Raw genomic sequence first — 19,490 nt, forward strand, 5'->3', positions numbered from 1 at the left:
CCGGGTGAGATGGTTCAGTGGGCAAAACCATTTGGAATGCAAGACTGATGACCGAATGGAGTGCAGCCCCTAGAACCTACGGTGGAAGGAAAAGACCTACACACACAATTTGACCTCTGATATCCACACGAAAGCTGTGGCTCACATAGAGTAACACTAATGAATAAATATTTTAAAAATTTTGCAAACAGTGCCAGGGCCACTTCAGATTGAGCAGAGAAGACCTTTAGAGTATTTGATTCTGTGATTGGTTGGTTCAGCTGTGAGCAGAGGGACCACACAGTGCACATAGAGTAACGATCTCTGTGTACTAGACACCCTATGCCTACCCGAAGAAGTGCCTACTGTGTGCAGGAAAAGTGCAAGGACGACTTTACCCTACGGGTGGGTGCAAGTTTTACGGTCTGTGCCTGGGGTGGAGCCAAGGGTTGAGAACCAATGTGCTGAGTCCCTAAGAGTCACTCTGTCCCTAAGATGCTCCTGTAACTCAGGCCTCATTAGCCAATCAGAGCCTCGAGGCGCACTTCAGTGGAGGCGGGAATATCCGGCCCGCCATTCTCAGGTTTGACTGCGAGTCTGAGGGAAGCTCTAGTGTGTCCCGTGCTTTGCGCTGTGACCGGCTACTAGGAGCTGTGAGGAGAGCGGGCGAGCTGGGGATCCGCGCCATGGTGAGCGGGGCCGCCGTTCCCACGCGGGGAGGATCCGTGGGAGCCCGTGTGGGTTGCCCAGGGGTGCGGGAACCGGCGGCGTCCGGTGTGATCGCGTTGGTTCCCGAGGTCTCTGCACCTCCAGGCGGAAGCGGGACCTCTCTCTGACTCCGTTCCCCTGGCTGAACCTGCGCAGAGCATGGGACGCGGGAGTCGGTGCTTGGGAAGTGGTCACGCACGCGTGGCTTTCCTCCTCAGGAAAAGCAGATTTTCTGACAGGCAGAGCTCTAGTTTCTCTGTGTCCTCTAAAGTTCTGCACCGGGCACTTGACATTCGGGTGTAGCATCCATCGCAGTTAACTGCGCAGTGTAAAGCCTGTGTCATTAACACATTCGCGTGTGGATGCCACGGTGGTTCAGTCACGTGTGTTAGTAAGGCCAGACTCACTGTGATTCCCTGCATAAGTTGTCCAAATCGACTGAATATTAATTGTGTTTTTGTCCTAAGTGTTCTCTCATGTTCTGTTTGTCTCAAACAGCACAGTCATTATCGCAGGTGTAGGGTAATTTAGAAGTCAGACGGTGTCACCGTGCTGTTTATTCAGCCTTGTGTGCTCATGTTTTCATTCATGTTGACCTTTTGTCATCGGCTTTCTGTCGCTCATTGCAGAAATCGTTAGACTCTTTTACTGGACGTTTGTTGAATCTATAGCTCAGATTCTGTACTGAAATAATATTGAGACTAATTGTCTACAATCTTGTCTTGCAATTTCTCTGTTTTGATTGAGTTCCTTGATTCTTTTAATTATAAAGTTATAGATTTGGCTACAGATATTTGTTCCATTTCTGTGTATTTCTGGCCAACGTATCAATTGTGACATATAAATGTTATGGTGATCTGTCTTCTTTATTTACTAAACTTTTTACATGTGCCTGTGTTTTGCTTTCACATATGTATGTTCATCACTTGGGTGTTTGCGGCCCATAGAAGACAGAAGAGGCCATTAGATGTCCTCCACCACGATCTGGGGATAATTCTGTGCCACCATGTTAGTGCTGGTAAACAAACCCAGGTCATCTGTAAGAGCAATAAGTAGTCTTAACTGCTGAACCATCTCTCCAGTCTTAAATGTGACATATTTTCAAAATTTTACATGTGTGTGCACATTCACAGGCTGAAATCATGTGAGATTCTTCATTAAGAGAATGAAGTCTTGATTAAATATGTGGTTGGAGGTTGGGAGATGTCTCAGAGGTATGCTGGTTGGATTTGGTCAACCTGACATAGGGTAGAGCAGACTGGCCTGTGGCCAGAAGTATCGTGTATTCTCTTGTTTAAGGATTGATGTAATAGTGCCCTTCCCACGTAGTTTAGTGCCACCCTGGGCCAGGACACAGCTCTGGGAGTCACAGCAACTCATACATTGGTGGGTTTTATCAAAGGAAAACATAGCCTCATAAAATTGTCGTGTATTTTAAATAAGCCGAAATTGCATAGTTCTCATTGTAATGAGAACAGCAGATCCAGTGTCTCTCCCCCTGCTGCCTGTTGCACTGAATTTCTGGAGGTTCATCAGGAGACTGATGACTCGAATTTGAGTTACAGTTTTACTGTGCTGTGTTGAATTTTGGCCAGAGTTTTACATCCCTTGCAGTCTTTAGGTTGGGCATACATTTGAAGATAGCCAGTGTTAGAGTCCAGCTATCCAAAGCAACCCAAGCAGACATGGATAACTTCTTTTTTTTTTTCTTCCTTTCTTTCTTCCTTCCTTCCTTCCTTCCTTCCTTCCTTCCTTTCTCTCTCTCTCTCTCTCTCTCTCTTTCTTTCTTTCATTCTTTCTTAAGGAGAAAAAGATAGGAGGTTATTGCTGATGTCTAAGTGAGCTGTTGGGGTTCAGGCAGAAAGGTTGGTGGACTTCTGCCAATGCCAAAGTGTATCCTTGACCAGATGTCCGTTGCCCTTTTACTGTATCCGGTTCCATGTGATAGCGTAAACCAGTGTAAGAGAGAGTAGGAAAAACAGAATGCTATCTCTCATAACGCCGAGGCAAGATTGAATTGGGCCAACTGTGTCCTCTGGGGAGGATTGGTCCCTCTCCTCCTGCTGATCCTGGTGGTCTCCGTGGGAGCCCCGCATGGCAGCACTAGCTGTTGTTCAGTGTCTGCCTCCTTGCCCAATTCAGAGTGTTCAGCCCGTGATCACAACTGGTGGATCCTGGCTTGGGTGCAAAGGAAGTGAACACCAAACAAGTGGACATGAAGAGACTCAGGCGGCCAGTAAGTGTGATGAGAAAGACTCTTGGGAGTCAGGCTTTAGTGAAACATCTCACTTAATTCAGGAACAACAGCTATTTAAACATTTGTGGGGTGACTATGGGCTATAAGGGCGAATATATATTGTTGGCTGGGGACAGGATGCCTGGGAAGAGTCATTTGCATCAGGAGCAATTCCAGGCACCGCTGGACAGAACCATGTGGTGGATAGCCCTGGGGTTGCTTGGATTTTGACGCTAATTCTGCTTTCCTGGGAGGGTCTGCAAAGGACTCCAGTGACTTCTTGTGAACCATCCCCTAATGAATAAAGGAGCCAACTACTGGGTGAGTAGGCAGGCCTTTCAGGTTGGCTAGGGGAAGAGAGGACGCAGGAGAGGGGGTGGGTCCTTTTCGGTGGGGTGTGAGGACAAGATATAATTACTAGTGTCTGCCGGTTTCAATGGTGGATCCTGGATCCATCAGGATTCAACATCATCGGAGGATTTAGATTTTTTTTTTTTTTTTTTTTTTTTTTTTGGTTTTTCAAGACAGAGTTTCTCTGTGTAGCCGTGGCTGTCCTGGAACTCACTTTGTAGACCAGGCTGGCCTCGAACTCAGGAATCCGCCTGCCTCGGCCTCCCAAGTGCTGGGATTAAAGGCATGCGCCACCACCGCCTGGCTTGGATTTAGATTTAATAAGGCTTACAAGATTAGGATTTTAGTTGTGCCCAGTGGTTGAGTTACCATTGTTTCTGAAGTTAGTTTGTGTTGTGTTTTTCTTTACACTTCACATGGCATTCTCAGGTTCAAGAGAGAAAGGTACAGTGGCAAAGCGTGGCTTTGTCTTGAAAGATCCACAACGTGAGGACTCCCCCACGTTCTGACTCAGGAGAGGCGACACCCCAAAATCACTCACAAGAAACGGTCTTGCTGCAAACTGCAAGAGGATTTTTATTCGAGAGCGCTCTCGGGTCCACGGTCCTACACCACGCAGGGGTAGAGGACCGCGGCGCCCCGAGTAGCTGGATAAGGGGGTATTTAAAGGAAGAAACCACAACTCAAGGAAGTGGGGAGGGCGTTGTTGGAAAAAAAATACCAAAGATACCAGTTAAGAGTCACAAGGAAGGGCAAAGTCACAAGTGTCACAAGGAATACCTGGTAATTGTTAACTCTCAAGACAGTTTCTAAGAGCCCCTAACAATTGCATATTTGCATTGCAGGTTCCTGTAATGGTCAGGGTGACTTTCTTTGAATGAACACTCTTTGAACCCAGGAAGCGGGTGGGTAGAGGAATGTCGCTATCTGTTTTATGATTAGCATACCTTGGAGCATTGAGTCGCAAAGGCCACATTCCCATGCCTGGCCTAAAGGCCTAGAATTTTGTTTTTACGTTTTACTTTTTCATTCCCCACTTCTACTTGTTAGTAGTTCTAATCTTTCAGTCTGGTGTGCACCACAAAGGTCTTGAGGGTTTTGAAGCATGGGGCTGGTGTGGTAGTGACCCGCCAGTGGGAACTTAGGGAGCTGGGTGGAGAGATTTTGGAGTTCTGAGTCAGAGAGTCTCCACGAGATAAGAACTGCCCTGGGAGTCTGCAGGGGCTGAGAGTAGCTGGGTGAAGCACGGGAACTTGATGTTCTTTTTAAAATATTTCCTGCAATATAACTATAGAATGGGAGAGGAAATTTATCCTGGGTACTGAGCTACGTGACCTCTGGTGGGGCAAAGGTGAGGGCATAGGACTACGTGTATTGGGACATGCAGTCCTGGAGCAGTTGGGGAGTGATCCTACTGCTGCCAATTACAGAACAAGATTTTTGGGGCTGAACTTGCTTTGACCCTATTTTTGCTCCTGCCCAGCTCCTCTGGTCCCACAGCTCCCTAGCCCTACACGCTCTTCTGTAAGTACTTGGAGCTGAAATTGGGGTTTAAGTTGTCAGGGTCCACGAAGGCTGAAGTGCTAGTAAAAGGCTGGGCAGTGTGGCATTTCCGAAGCATCTGATCTGAAGTTAGATCAGCTGGAATAGTTTACATCAGCTTTCAGGATGTCCAGAGCTCAGCAGGTTGCAGTCCAAAGGTGCTCCCTGCACGATGTCTGCCAACCATGTGGGAATCTGCTGAGACAAATATAGACTAATGAGAGAAGTTTACATTTCCTCATAACTGGTGAAGGAGTGTAGTGAGAATTTTGGTTTAAAAAAAAAAAGAAGAAATATTATGGGAAGTGTTTTCATTTAGCCCCAGGTATGGCATATGGGGCTGCTTCAGATTGTCCACAGTAGCTGAGTATGATTTGCCTCTTGCTCCAGCAGAAGTGTGATTTTGCCAGTGACAGAGTTTTTGCAGATAGTTTTGTGTGATGTTTGGAATTCTGGAGACATTTCAAAGGGTATGTATGTAAATGCTGGGTCCCCAAGAGGTGGTAGGTTGTTGGTTGCTGCTGGTTGTAATTTGTTAACTATTCACGGGCAGGGAAGAAACAAGAATAAATTAGTTATCCTGACGGTGAAGATCTTCCATCTAGTGTTAATGGGTTGAAAGTATTGAAGAAAAGGAATGGAGAAGGGTGGAACTAAGAAAAACCTACAACATAGTCAAAGTCTGGCTACAAAGGGGAGCAAGCCCAAGAGCTGGGGGAAATCCCGTTTTCAGGAATGGAGAGATACAGAAACTTAGACTGTACTTACCTGGAGTCCATTTGACCAGGGACAGGTGGATCCAGGTTGTAACACCTTTTTGATTGCCTGAAGCTTACATGATTTTTTAGTTTACAAAAGGATATATATTAGCATTATCATTGTATTGAAATCTACATAGTAGACAAAGCAGTTAACTGGTGTCTGTAAGATAATAGGAGTAGACTCATGTCTTTGAGTCTTAACAAAAACTGTAGTTTTAGATTTAAAAGGCATGATTTTTGTTTCTAGAGAGCAAGGTATATTGTTTGGACAGAGATAATTTAGCGTGATGAAAAGCATTTTTAAGTTACATCTAGATGACAAAGAAAACTCAAAATCTCTTAGACCTAAATTTTTCACAACCTACTTTTAATAAGGGTTCAAACTCTAGCCCACCACCCAGCAGAAGTAGAGGAAGAGAGAAGTTATTAGGATATGAGGGAAGTGAACCTGTTCAGCAGTAGTTCTTTGATCTTTTTGGCAGTAATTCAGTCTCATAGCAAACACCAAATACAACTCAGCACCTGCAGACAGCACACACTAACTGACAGCTACAGACCAGTCCTTTTGGCAGGCCAACACCAGGCATGAACCGGCAGCTGTCCTTCAATCCTGAAAGAACTGTTAGGCTCCAGCTGGCCTGAGATGAGGTCGTGGAAGTGGCATATTGCTGAAGGAACCTCATGAGTAGGTCTTGGGTGAGTTTCTCTCAATGGCAGCATAGTGAAGCATACCAAACCAATGCTCGGCGCTCGCCTCCCACTCTCTGTGGCATCGTATTTATATTACTTTGTCAAGCGTCCTTTCACGTTTGCTGTATCAAAACATTCTTTCACTTGTATCTGCTTCAGGAAAATATTCTTTCATGTGTCTGCTTTAGCAAGGCTCCTTTTACCTGTTGGCTCCATCAAAACATCATTTGATCTAACTAACTTTCCAAAGAAACCAGAAGTTTTCCCTTTATCCTGAGCTTGTGACTGAGTAATAAAGAGTCAGTGCTTCATCAAGTCTTCAACTTCTGAAATCTCAGAGTGATAACAGCACAGAAGGGAAAGAAATCTGAACTTTTTTTTTAAAAGTTTCTATATATTTTAAATCATTTTTTGATCCTTAGAACTTAAGTTTTTATATCCTTAGACCTTGTGTTGGTTTTGAACATGTTTTTAATTTTAATCATTTATCAGAGACATAGTAGTTATTATTAACTGTCATCGTAATTATGTTCTTTTTTTTTTATGGTGAAAAAAAAGTATATATTTAGAATTAGCCATCTGGACTCAGTTTAGATGATCCCAATCTTGTTGGCAACATCTAGGGCATCATAATCAGGAGCCAAGCGAACATACGCCTTCTTCTCTCTGTTGGGCCTTATCAGGGTATTGACTTTGGCCACATCAATGTCATAGAGTTTCTTGACAGCCTGTTTGATCTGATGCTTGTTGGCCTTGACATCCACAATGAACACAAGAGTGTTGTTGTCCTCTATTTTCTTCATGGCTGACTCAGTGGTCAGTGGGAACTTGATGATAGCATAGTGGTCAAGCTTGTTTCTCCTGGGCGCACTCTTCCGAGGATATTTTGGCTGCCTCCAGAGCTGCAGGGTCTTGGGCCGCCGGAAGGTGGGTGACGTTCGGATCTTCTTTTTGTGGCTGTGGATGCATTTCAGCACCGCCTTCTTAGCTTTCAAGGCCTTCGCTTTGGCTTCGGCTTTGGGAGGGGCAGGAGCTTCCTTCTTCGCTTTCGGCGCCATCTTGGCGAAAAAAACGTAAATTATGTTCTTTTAGTAAAAGGTTATAAACCTGTTTATCTTTTAACATGAAGCCTGTTAACAATGTAAACTTGGTTTCCTTTCCTTAACAAGGTACACGGCAGCTTTATTTAACTAAAGAACTAACTAATGGACTAACAAGGTGGCTTGGGGGAAGAAGATGATTGCTGTTGTCTAAGTGACAAAACTATAGATAGCTTAGTATCAATGTGGTCAGAGACTTCAGAAGGACAAATTATAATCTAAATGGGCTATGTGTCAACTGAAATGATCAAGGCTGGTCCATAGTTCATTATGTAGACAGCCATTCTAGGCTCCTGTGGTTTCCATGGTGATGGGGGCAGAGGTATCAGCATCAGAGACATTCCTGTGTAGGAGGAATATGGGAGGGATTGACTTTATCTTGTCTAGGTAAAGTGGGGCAGTCAACACCCTAGCATCCTGCTTATCCACAGTTCAGGCTAGGCCCTAGCAGCAGGCAAGGCATTGGGGCAGTCTGGCCCCGAAGCAGTCTTGCCCAGTGGTTAGTTGCTGGAATCCAGCACTAGAGGGGTTCTGGAACCTGAGGATGGATGTGTGGTGTCAGGGAAAGTGAAAACAGTGACCGCCTGTTTAAGCAAGTGGCCCTGAGCCATCTTTATTTATACAATCCCAATCCTGCTTGCCTGAGTAGTGATATTATTGGTTACTTTAATTTAAAGAGATCATAATATCAGCATTATAAAAGTCCCATCATTGTAAAGGCCCCCAATAGTTTTTCTTCCTCCTCCCACTGGGTCAGTCACACACCCCTAATCTTATTTTGCACTACAAAGCACAATTTCAGAAAGCCAAAAATAAATGTCTAGCCAGGCATGACCTGTGGATATGAGCACAAACCAAGCTGGTAGCAAATGCCATTACACAGTTATGCAAGGTGATAGACAGATTAAACACTCCTGATTATAAGTCCAGTCATCAGATACCACCCCTCTGTCAAAATACTTTTTAAACTGAAGACAAAGATGTGCTCATTTTACTAAGTCACCTTCTTCCCTCATGTGCACCTATCAATTTCTGATACTATCAATCTTTCCGGGAATCATATTTTAATTTTCTATTGATCAGACAGAGCTTCCTTATCTTTTAAGTCTCAGTTGACCAGACAGCTTACCCATTTTAAGTCTCTTGTTCAGACATATCTTCCTCAGAACAGTTATGCAAGCAGGACATACTCTTCTTCACAAGCCTGGGGTTGCCACAGACTTCCTCAGTGTGACTGTAGCAGTATCTCTAGTGACACAATTATATGTCCCAAAATACTCAGGATTAATGGTCACAAGTAGAAGCGTGATAGAGAGAGGAGAGGAGGGTTTTGCCTCTAGAATGAGTATTTAGAAAAATATAGAATCATCCACAGGGCTTTCAGTCTGCATAATCTTGGCTTTGTCCATGACCCACAAAGTGAAACTAAATATTGCTATGAGTATAAACAGCATAGCAAAAGCAAAGAGACCTTGTAGCATATATGACCTAGGTAATAAGCAGTGGGCCACCAAAATTCACCACATGTCCTTGCCACATGGACAAGTGGGAAGCGTTTTCCATGGGCCTTGCCACAGAAACGGCCCATCAGCGAAGCAATCAAATGCGTACCCTGCAGATGATGCATGGCCATTACCAGTTAATGTTACCACAATCCAGGTGGAGTCCTTTGTTGCTGTGTCAGTTGTCTTTTTGGAGACCTTGAGGGTCATTGCTAGGACCTAAGAGTCTCTGTCATGATAGTTTTAAACTTCTTAAATGCCATACTCAGCAGATCTCAGACAGGTTTAATGGCCAGTATCTACTGAGCATATTAAACATTTTGTCTATCCTTTTTTGAAGTTAGGGATTTTGATACAATTATGCTGCTGTATATTCAGTAGCACTGATCTGTTTGAGTGTCTCTCTGTATTGTCTGTTAATAGTCATCTCTCTTGCAATGCCTTATGGAATTCAGTGGGCCCAGAAATGAGAGATGTGATCCTCCTTTTCTGTTTCCTTCTAAAAGCACTTGGAGACTTCATTTGAATGTCTGTGATATGGAATAAATGTGTGGAGCACCTAGAATTATATATTTTCAATGAAATGTACATTTACAGTACAGTCAGTCTATTTTTATTATGTATATGTATGGGCTATTTTAGGATGCGGTGACCTATGAGGATGTGTATGTGAAATTCACTCATGAAGAGTGGGCTTTGCTGGATCCTTCCCAGAAGAGTCTCTACAAAGATGTGATGCTGGAGACATGCAGGAACCTCACTGCTATAGGTAAGAATATGAGTTTTCCTTCACTTTCTAAACAAGGGGACAATGTTTCTTGGTTATTGGTGTACTTCTGTGATTTCTCTTGTGACAGAGGAAGAATGTAGTGACTATTGAGACATGATTCTCGGGTTTACCAAAGATATTAACTTAAAATTGCATACTATCCAATAATATATCATAAATTTTCTGTTACTATATTCTAGGCTACAAATTGCAAGATGACAACATTGAAGAGCACTGTCCAAGTTCTAGAGGATGTGGAAGGTAAATGTCACATGCAAGCTGATAACAAATGCATTACTGAAGAAATTTTAATGTACTCTGAAGTTTTAAAAAAGCAACAATGTAAATGAGCACAGATTTAAGTATATTAAATTCTCATAAGACCATGTCTTTTAATTTCAGGAAGCTGACCTGTGCTTGCAAGGTGTTCCTCTAAGGAACAAGACAAAGAAACAATATCTTAACACAGGACACTCTTTTAGTCTTAGTCCTGTGAGAACTGTGTTATAGAACTGTCAGTCCATTTAGTTTCATCCAATTCAAGTATCATAAAAAGCATGCACATTGATTAGGGGATCAGTGTACATCCAAGACTTTATAAGCAAGTAGTCCATAGTAAAGCCAGTCTTACTCAGATACTTCTAGTGACTTGCCAGTGTTTAGTGAGAACAGTTTATGGGATACAAGAAGGTTGTTGTTGTGGAGAAACCGTAATTCCTATAGCACATATCTATGTGGAACAAAAAGTTCACCTGTGTGTATGTAGTGTGAAACCTTTTGTTATTTCTCTTTTAATAGGTATAACATCTATGGATACAAGCCTTGTGAGCATAAGGGATATGGAAAGAAGCAATGTACCTTTGCACAGAAGCGTTTTCTTCAAACATATGAAAGAATCTGTTCTGAAGAGAAACCCTATGAATGCAATCAGTGCAGTAAAGCCTTTGCAAATTTCCGTAGTCTTCAGAAACATGAAAAAAATCATACTAGAGAAAAACCCTATGAATGTAATCACTGTGGTAAAGCCTTTCCAAGTCGCAGTGCTCTTCAGATTCACCAAAGAACTCATACTGGAGAGAAACCCTTTGATTGCAGTGAATGTGGTAAAGCATTTGCACGTCACAGTAATCTTGATATACACAAAAGAACTCATACCGGAGAGAAACCCTATGATTGCAATGAATGTGGTAAGGCCTTTTCAACTCGCAGTCATCTTCAAATACATGAAATAATTCATACTGGTGAGAAACCCTATGTATGTAATCAGTGTGGTAAAGCCTTTGCATATCGCAGCAATCTTGAAGCACATGAGAAAACACACACTGGAGAGAAACCCTATGAGTGTAATCAGTGTGGCAATGTCTATGCAAGTCGTAGTAGTCTTCGAAATCATGAAAAACATCATACTGGAGAAAAACTCTATGGATGTAATCAATGTGGTAAAGCCTTTGCACGTCGTAGTAGTCTTGAAATACATGAAAGAACTCACACTGGAGAGAAACCTTATGTATGTAATCAGTGCTGTAAAGCTTTTGCACGTCGCAGCAGTCTTCAAATACATGAAAGAAGTCACACTGGAGAGAAACCCTATGAATGTAATCAGTGTGGTAAAGCCTTTGCAAGTCGTACTAGTCTTCAAAATCATGAAAAACATCATACTGGAGAGAAACCATATGGCTGTAACCAATGTGATAAAGCCTTTGAATTAAAGTGTGATCTTCAAATTCATGAAAGAATTCACACTGGAGAGAAACCGTATGTATGTAATCAATGTGGTAAAGCCTTTGTAAGTCGTCGTTATCTTCGAAATCATGAAAAACATCACACTCTTGAGAAACTCTATGATTGTAGTCAATGTGGTAAATCCTTTGCAATTTTCAGATATCTTCAAAAACACAAAAAAACTCATACTGGAGAGAAACCATATAAATGTACTCATTGTGGTAAAGCCTTTGCATATCGCAGTAATCTTTATAGACATGAAAGAAGTCATACTGGAGAGAAACTGTATGAATGTAATGAATGTGGTAAAGCCTTTGCATATCATACTAGTCTTCATAATCACAAAAAATGTCATATTGGAGAGAATCCTTACGAATGTAATTGATGCAGGAAGTTTTGGCACATCAGCTCATTAAAGAACTTATACTGGAGAGAAACCCTATGAATGTAATCAGTGGGATAATGCCTCTGCATCTTATAGTCTTCTTCAAAAGCATGAAAGAAGCCCTACTGGAGAGAAACACTATGAATCTAATAAGTGCAGTAAACCCTTGAACACCAAGCATATTTTCTTTTTGTCATTAAACATCTAACTGGTGCTCATGTACAATTAATAGGACCGTTTCATCATTAAATTATTGTCTTGTTTTCAAATTGTATACTAATTGTCATTCAAGGGGGCTGGTGAGATGGCTCAGTGGGTAAGAGCACCCGACTGCTCTTTCGAAGGTCCGGAGTTCAAATCCCAGCAACCACATGGTGGCTCACAACCATCTGTAAACAAGATCTGACTCCACTCTTCTGGAGTGTCTGAAGACAGCTACAGTGTATTTACATGTAATAAATAAATAAATCTTTAAAAAAAATTGTCATTCAAGGATAGAGGAACACACGATATTTGAATAATAAAACCTATTTGCAAATGAAAATGATATACTGCCATCTATTTTTGTTGGCTATGTTTTTTTCTGAGGAGTAACCACTTCCCAACACATCCTAGAAACACGAATGTCAGAGAAGTTTCCCAGTGAGTAAACGTAGTTGCTGTTAAACATGATGACCTGAGATTATTCTGGGAGACCCATGGTACTCATGCAAGTTTTTTCTGATTATTAAATACTTGGGCTGTGACATGTGCACACCCAGACAACAGCACATGCATAAATAGTTTTGAAACTTCAATAAGGACCAGTGAGTTCACTCACTGCTTGAAGGCACTGCTGTGTAACTTGACTGTCTGGGTTTGATCTCTCAAACTCAGAGGAAGAAGGAAATTAAACACCTATAAGTTGTCTTCTGATTGGCACATGCTCATCATAGCACAGGTGTATTTTTTTAAATTTATTTATGTATATGTGTACACTGTTGCTATCTTCAGAGGCACCAGAAGAGGGCATCAGATCCCATTACAGATGGTTGTGAGCTGCCATATGGTTGCTGGGAATTGCTCTCTGGAAGAGCAATCAGTTCTCTTAACCACTGAGCCATCTCTCCAGCCTAAAAAGGTCATCTTACACAGGTAAAAATTATTAAAGATGAAATTATGAAGGAAAGAAAATAAGCAAAATATTGAGAACCTAAGAAATGATTTACCACTCACAATTGATACGTTGTATTCCAAGAAGTGTTCATCAAAAGAATAAGGGTTCCTATTTAAATTTTACAATATCCTTTCATTCCTTATTCAATGATAGGTCATTTAAAAAACAACTCTGCTCGGTGTTGAGTTGTAAGCCTGTAATCCCAGCCTTGGGAGGCACACAGATGTATTTCTGTGTTTGAGGCCAGCTTGGATCACAAGATGACATAGTTGTGTAGAGATATTCTGTCTCATAAAGTCCAAAACAAACAAAACATCAATAACATTCTCCCCACCCCTAAACCAAACAACCATATCTCTCATTATGGATCTTTTTCTAATAATCTGGATGTAGCGAGAATATTGTAATATTGGTATCTTTAATAAACTGAAATATAGGATTTTGTTTGTTTAATCCCAGGTTTGAGGATATGGGGCTGATTCACAGCAGGTAACTATAATTTGCCTTATGGTCTAGCAGAGGAGGCAGATTCTTTGTGCAATTGTGTGACACTTGTAATTCTGAGGATGTTTCAGAGGGCATGTAAATGCTAAGGCCCTGACAGGTGGTGTGGGTTACTGGTTGGTGGTGGGATGCTATTGGCCATGGTTTGTTACATAGTCATGCACAAAGAAACAAGAAATTAGATCTCCTGATGAGGAAAATCAAAGTTGCCTCAAGGAACTTGACATTCTGAATCAGCAGGATGTAGTTTATTGATAGCATCACTCCCTTTTTTCCTCTATACTTTTTTTCTCACCTATTTAGTATTAGATATTTGAAGGAGTAAAAGAAGGGAGGTGGAGGAGGGTGAAAGAAAGAACCCAGCTAGTAGCAAACACCTGCTACATCTAGACTCACCTCTAGTCAACCAAGTTTGTCGTCCTCACTCTTATCAAAAGAACTGTGATAAAAATACCAGTGAGCAGCAATTTGTAAAGCCCATTCACAAAGAGATAGATAATGCATTCAATTCTTCAAATGACCATGTACTAGGGACTTTTCAGCACCAGAAAGTGATTGAAGGCAGAGGCCTAATGGGGCCTGTTCATTTTCTGCATTATAATGGCATATTTAGGGTCCAGAATGTGTCTCAATAGTACTGATCATGTTGGGTACCCAGATGTTTTCTAGCACCCACATCAGATGATTCAGAACTGCAATTCCAGGTGCAGAAGGTTTGATGCACTCTTCTGGCTTCCTTAGACACCATGTCTACCAAGGAAAGACACACATTCACCGCCACACACATACATGGGATTACATATTGTAAAACGTGCTTTCTTCACATGTGTATGTTATTTTTTCTAAATAAAAATAATTTAATTCATGTGTATTGTTGTGATAGAGTCCTGGAATCGAGTTGTGTGAGAAGTCTTGAGTGCTTGTGAGAACACTCCTGAAAAACAGGAGGAAGAGTCTTGTGACCTCAGTTTCTTCAAATCACAGACTTGTCTTTGGAACCTCTCAGGCATAGCAGACAGTAGCGAGTGAGAATACTCATTGGTTGCTGTTGTTCAATTGAAAGTTTAAACTATGCTATATATGCTTCCATTGGAAAGCGGGTGTGTGACACTTGTGCTTGTTCTTGTCATTGTATACGGCTTGAGTTCCTGAGAGCTGTACTCAGGTAGCATTTCTTAACCCTCAGAGTATAAATTGACTCAGGCTCTGTATAACATTGGCTATTGTATGAGACATTAGTCCAGCACTTATATTGGCTCCGCTCTCTCAGGAACCCCTACTTGTGGAACAGTGACAGAAGCTGAAAGGACTTGTAAATCAGCAATGAAATCAGAGTGGGAGCCCTCTCAGGCCGTGAGTGAGAACGATGGGAAGAAACCAGCAACAGCTTTGCCTTATGTTGAGCGTGTGCATTTTGAAAGGAAGAACCATAAATATTAAGATCACACCTATTAAAGTTCTTGTAAGTTATTTGTGGTTATAATTCCTGTTTTCTATAAGGAGTTTGGATAAAGAAGTATGGGACGGTTTGAAAGAATATTCAAAAGGAAGATGAACATCGTGGGTAAGAGATAGTGAATTCCTGAATAAATCAAAAGTAGATAGTCACACTTTAAAATTGGTAAAAGGCAAATTTCCCTGTTGAAGCAAAATGTGAACACAGCCTCAGCAACTGACAGCCCCCTCAGCTCCGTTACTGTAGTTTCTTTTAGATAAGGATCTTCCCCTGCCTGAAAACCACCCTGAAGCGTGGGGTAAGGAGCAGAACCAATCTAATCTCAAATTCCTACCGTTTCCTGATGAGGACTTAGGAGAGCTTACTTTACAGCCTAGGTAAGCTAGGCACACAGCAAAGAGGAATTTGTTCATCAACTTCTTTCCTGCATCATGAACTACACTTTGTATTTCAAGTAAATTTCAGCAAAATCAAAATATTCAACACTAACCAGTCTATTTAAAACTCTGGAAGGGCTCTTGCTCTCTTGCCTATCTTCTCCCTTGCGCCCCCTCTCTCCTATTCCCTTCCCCCTCTCTCCATGTGGCCATGGCTGGCCTCTACGTCTCTGCTCTCTGCTCTCTCCTCTCTGCCTCTCTCTGCCTCTGCTACCCTCTTAACTCCCCTTACCATGCCCCTAAATAAACTCTATTCTGTACTAAAACAAACAAAAAAAACAAAACACACTAAAACTCTAGAAGGATGGATGACATTGAAAAGTGCTCTCAGATTATTTCAAGAGGCAAGGGAAGAGCCACAGCTATTGGATTCAGACTAAAAGGCATTTGTACATCATGTGGATCTTAAATTGCCTTTACATTTATTTTCAGACTGGAGAGATGGCTCAGTGGTTAAGAGCGCTGACTCTCTTCCGAAGGTCCTGAGTTCAAATCTCAGCAACCACATGGTGGCTCACAACCATCTGTAATGAGATCTGATGCCCTCTTTTGGTGTGTCTGAAGACAGCTACAGTGTACCTACATGTAATAATAAATAAATCTTTGGGCCGGTGTGAGCAAGGCTGTGAGTGAGTGAGCAGAGGTCCTGAGTTCAATTTGCAGCAACTACATGATGCCTCACAACCATCTATACAGCTACAGTGTACTCAGATACATAAAATAAATCTTTAAAAACAAAAAAATATCTATTTTCCCCACTAAATTGTCTCCTACAGCCCCCCCCCCCCCCCGACACCAGCCAGGGTTATGTTGTCCTGGCTGTCCTGGAACTCACTCTGTAGACCAGGCTGGCCTCGAACTCAGAAATCCGCCTGCCTCTGCCTCCCAAGTGCTAGGATTAAAGGCATGCGCCAACACTGCCTGGCTTCCTACAGGTTTTATAATACCAAATGGTAAGCTTTGAAATGGATTTATTTTCAATGTAAGGGTCAGAATACAGGAACTGCTCTCCTCAGCCTCCTTGCTCAATGAGTAAATCATGGGATGACCTGATGGCAACAATTACATGGGTGTGATACTTGCTGTGGTATGTTACCCCTAACTAACAATGAGTTTTTAAGAGTGTTAAACAGACTATGGAATTTCAAATTTTGTTTGTAGTTTACCACAGAAGGACAGGGAATCACTGTCCAGTTGGCAAGATGTGGGGTTCCCTCATATGAACTTAATTTGTTATTACAAAAGCTGTCCAAACTTCTCCCACTCCACAGACAGATACTAAAGTCATGGATGGCTAATCAAATGGTATAGGAGGGATTCAGCTTCCAGATACTTTTTATCCATCAATCTATTAATACTTCATTTTCCTCAGCCCAACAATTGGATCTAGCTGATTTGATTCCTCTATTATTGCTAATTAATAAACCCTTATAGATCATTTCAGATTCTGCACATGTAGGATTATTTGCAGCAATAGACACTGCTTTAATTTTATCTTCACTTCCTGTTATGCTCCCATTACAATGGAACTGTAACATCTGTTTAAAACCTGCCCACATCCTTTGTTTCTTACTCCTACCCTCCCACCAGGTATTAACCCACCCTGGTACATCAAGTCACTTAAGGACTGGGTACATTCTTTCCTACTGAGGCCACACAACCGGATCCATAGGCAGGCAGCCAAGTATGAGAGTCCTCACTCCAGATGTTAGAGGAACATGAACACAAACATGCATATCTGCTACATGGGGGGGGGGGCGCGGCTAGTTCAAGCCCATGAATGCTGTTTGGTTGGTGGTTCAGTTTCTGGGAGCTACCAAGTGTCTGAGTTAGTTGACTCCCTTTGTCTTTTTGTCAAGTCCCTATCTCCTCTAGGTTCCCAAGGGGGTATTCTTATTTTTTTTAAAAAGATTTATTTACTTATTATATGTAAGTGCACTGTAGCTGTCTTCAGATGCACCAGAAGAGGGTATCAGATCTCATTACAGATGGTTGTGAGCTACCATGTGGTTGCTGGGATTTGAACTCAGGACCCCTGGAAGAGCAGTCAGTGCTCTTAACCACAAAGCCATTTCTCCAGCCTCCAAGGGGGTATTTTTTTTTTTTAAGATTTATTTATTATTATATATCTAAGTACACTGTAGCTGTCTTCAGATACACCAGAAGAGGGCATCATACACTGTAGCTGTCTTCAGATACACCAGAAGAGGGCATCAGATCTCATTACACATGGTTGTGAGCCACCATGTGGTTGCTGGAACTTGAACTCAGGACCTTCGGAAGAGCAGTTGGTGCTCTTAACCGCTGAGCCATCTCTCCAGCCCCACAAGGGGGTATTCTTGTACTTTCTTTTTAACCTTTAAAAATTTGCCCACAGTCATATATGTTCAAGATCTAACAAACATTTCTCTACATAGCATTCTGAATGGCCTTTAGATAGGGCTGTGTAGTTTAAACAGTTTGAGACTTGGAAGCCCCCTTGGCTGAAGAAATTTGGAAGGTGGTATTCATCTGTGGTTTCAGATAGATCTGCTCTGTGAAATGTTTTCAGTAAAGTAAAAGCACTCTAATGCAACTCTGACTTCACTACTTTATCTCACCAAAACCCTTTGCTTACAAATGTCAAGAAAAGTAGGCTGCTTAATGGTGCTTGCAACCAAACCTTGTGGCCTGAGTTGGAAGCCATGGGGTACCAATTCCTGCATACTCTCTGACCTGTGCACATGCACTGTGGATTATAGAGCCACTTCCCACCCTACAGCATGTGTGCATACATACCTTCCCACCCAGAATCTTACACGCTTTTGCGACCGGCCAGGAAAGACGCAACAAACCAGAATCTTCTGCGGCAAAACTTTATTGCCTACATCTTCAGGAGCAAGAGTGCAAAAAACCAAAACCAAAAGCGAAACCCCGTCCCTATTTAGGAGAGTTATCCTTCGCCTAGGACGTATCACTCCCTGATTGGCTGCAGCCCATGGCCGAGTTGTCATCACGGGGAAGGCAGAGCACATGGAGTGGAGAACTACCTTTGGCACATGCACAGATTATTTGTTTACCACTTAGAACACAGCTGTCAGCGCCATCTTGTAACGGCGAATGTGGGGGCGGCTTCCCACAGTTCCCCCTTTTCTATTAATAAGAGCAATAGGCCACCCATATTAATGAGAGTGGAGATAGAGGTCAAATCCCCAGTGTGCAGGTAAAGGAGCCGTACACATAACCTCCTTCCAGGCTCATCACCTAGAGGGGTCCTGGTCTGGTCCCGTGTTGTTTTTCCTGGAGGAAGGACACTTGAACACTCAACCTTCTTGAAAGATGACATGTCTCCCTAGAATAGGCTCATATATGCCGCAGAACCCTTCTACTGCAGTGCTTAGCCGTGCAACTCTCTCGGGCTGCTGAAGCACACTCACTCTATCCCGTGCAATGAGACTAGCCTCGTGGTGTGCAAGGGCTGAGTGGCCAGCGACCTATTGCTTAAGCATAGATAACTATATATCAGGGGAAGCACCATGTTCTAGAGCTGCAAGCGCCTGGGCAATAACCACCTTGTCTCTCCTAGTTTGGGCCTTAAGCTTACAGACCAACCAGAGAAGCAACACTAATCCACAGCAAAGTGTATCTCCAAATAATATCAATCCCACCCATTCTTTAAAGAAGGAAAATGCTGAGGAGATCCAATTGGGTAATCCTTTGGTCAGGGACAGGTCCAAGCGCGTGGAGTTGACCTGAAGTCTCAATTCCCGAAGGATCTGTTCAAATTCAGCCGTCCAATTCTGTAACATATACTGAGAAAGACTTTTTGACAAATTAGCTGCCCTAGTAAATTTCTCATACTGAATGGAAGTAACACACAATCCCGGAAACTTTTGTTCACATCCCAGCTGAGCTATTTGCCATAATACATCTAGTTGTTTCTGGACAAGATCTATGAGTTGATTAACCAGCATGAGACCACCCTGTATCTTGACATTAGCTGAGGCCTGTTTATCTATGACTGTAGTCACTGAGGCTGACAAAGTGTTAATGGTGTCAGTCGTCTGGACCTGTCCAGACAGAGCCAAGGCTGTCTGAATCAAGGCCAAACCCAGTTCCTAGTTAGTGGTAAAAAAGCAGGGGAATACTTGAGCATTATACATTACCGGCATTGGGAGTGGAAATGTCGACATTATCCCCCAACGCTGCTCTC

At 42.4% G+C, this 19,490-nt stretch overlaps 1 protein-coding gene and 1 pseudogene across 1 annotated transcript; one reads left to right on the forward strand and one right to left on the reverse strand.

Annotated features, from left to right (window-relative positions):
• Positions 1-321: 321 nt before the first annotated feature.
• Positions 322-12,283, forward strand: Gm4767 (predicted gene 4767). Its single transcript, XM_011243645.2, has 5 exons — positions 322-384; positions 492-668; positions 9,512-9,638; positions 9,839-9,899; positions 10,437-12,283. Exons 1-5 carry the CDS (start codon positions 322-324, stop codon positions 11,743-11,745), a joined length of 1,737 nt encoding a protein of 578 aa, XP_011241947.1. The 3' UTR covers positions 11,746-12,283.
• On the reverse strand, positions 6,820-7,351 carry Gm8264 (annotated as a pseudogene).
• Positions 12,284-19,490: the final 7,207 nt, after the last annotated feature.

Source organism: Mus musculus, chromosome 10, assembly GCF_000001635.26.
Source record: "Mus musculus strain C57BL/6J chromosome 10, GRCm38.p6 C57BL/6J".
NCBI lineage: Eukaryota > Metazoa > Chordata > Mammalia > Rodentia > Muridae > Mus > Mus musculus.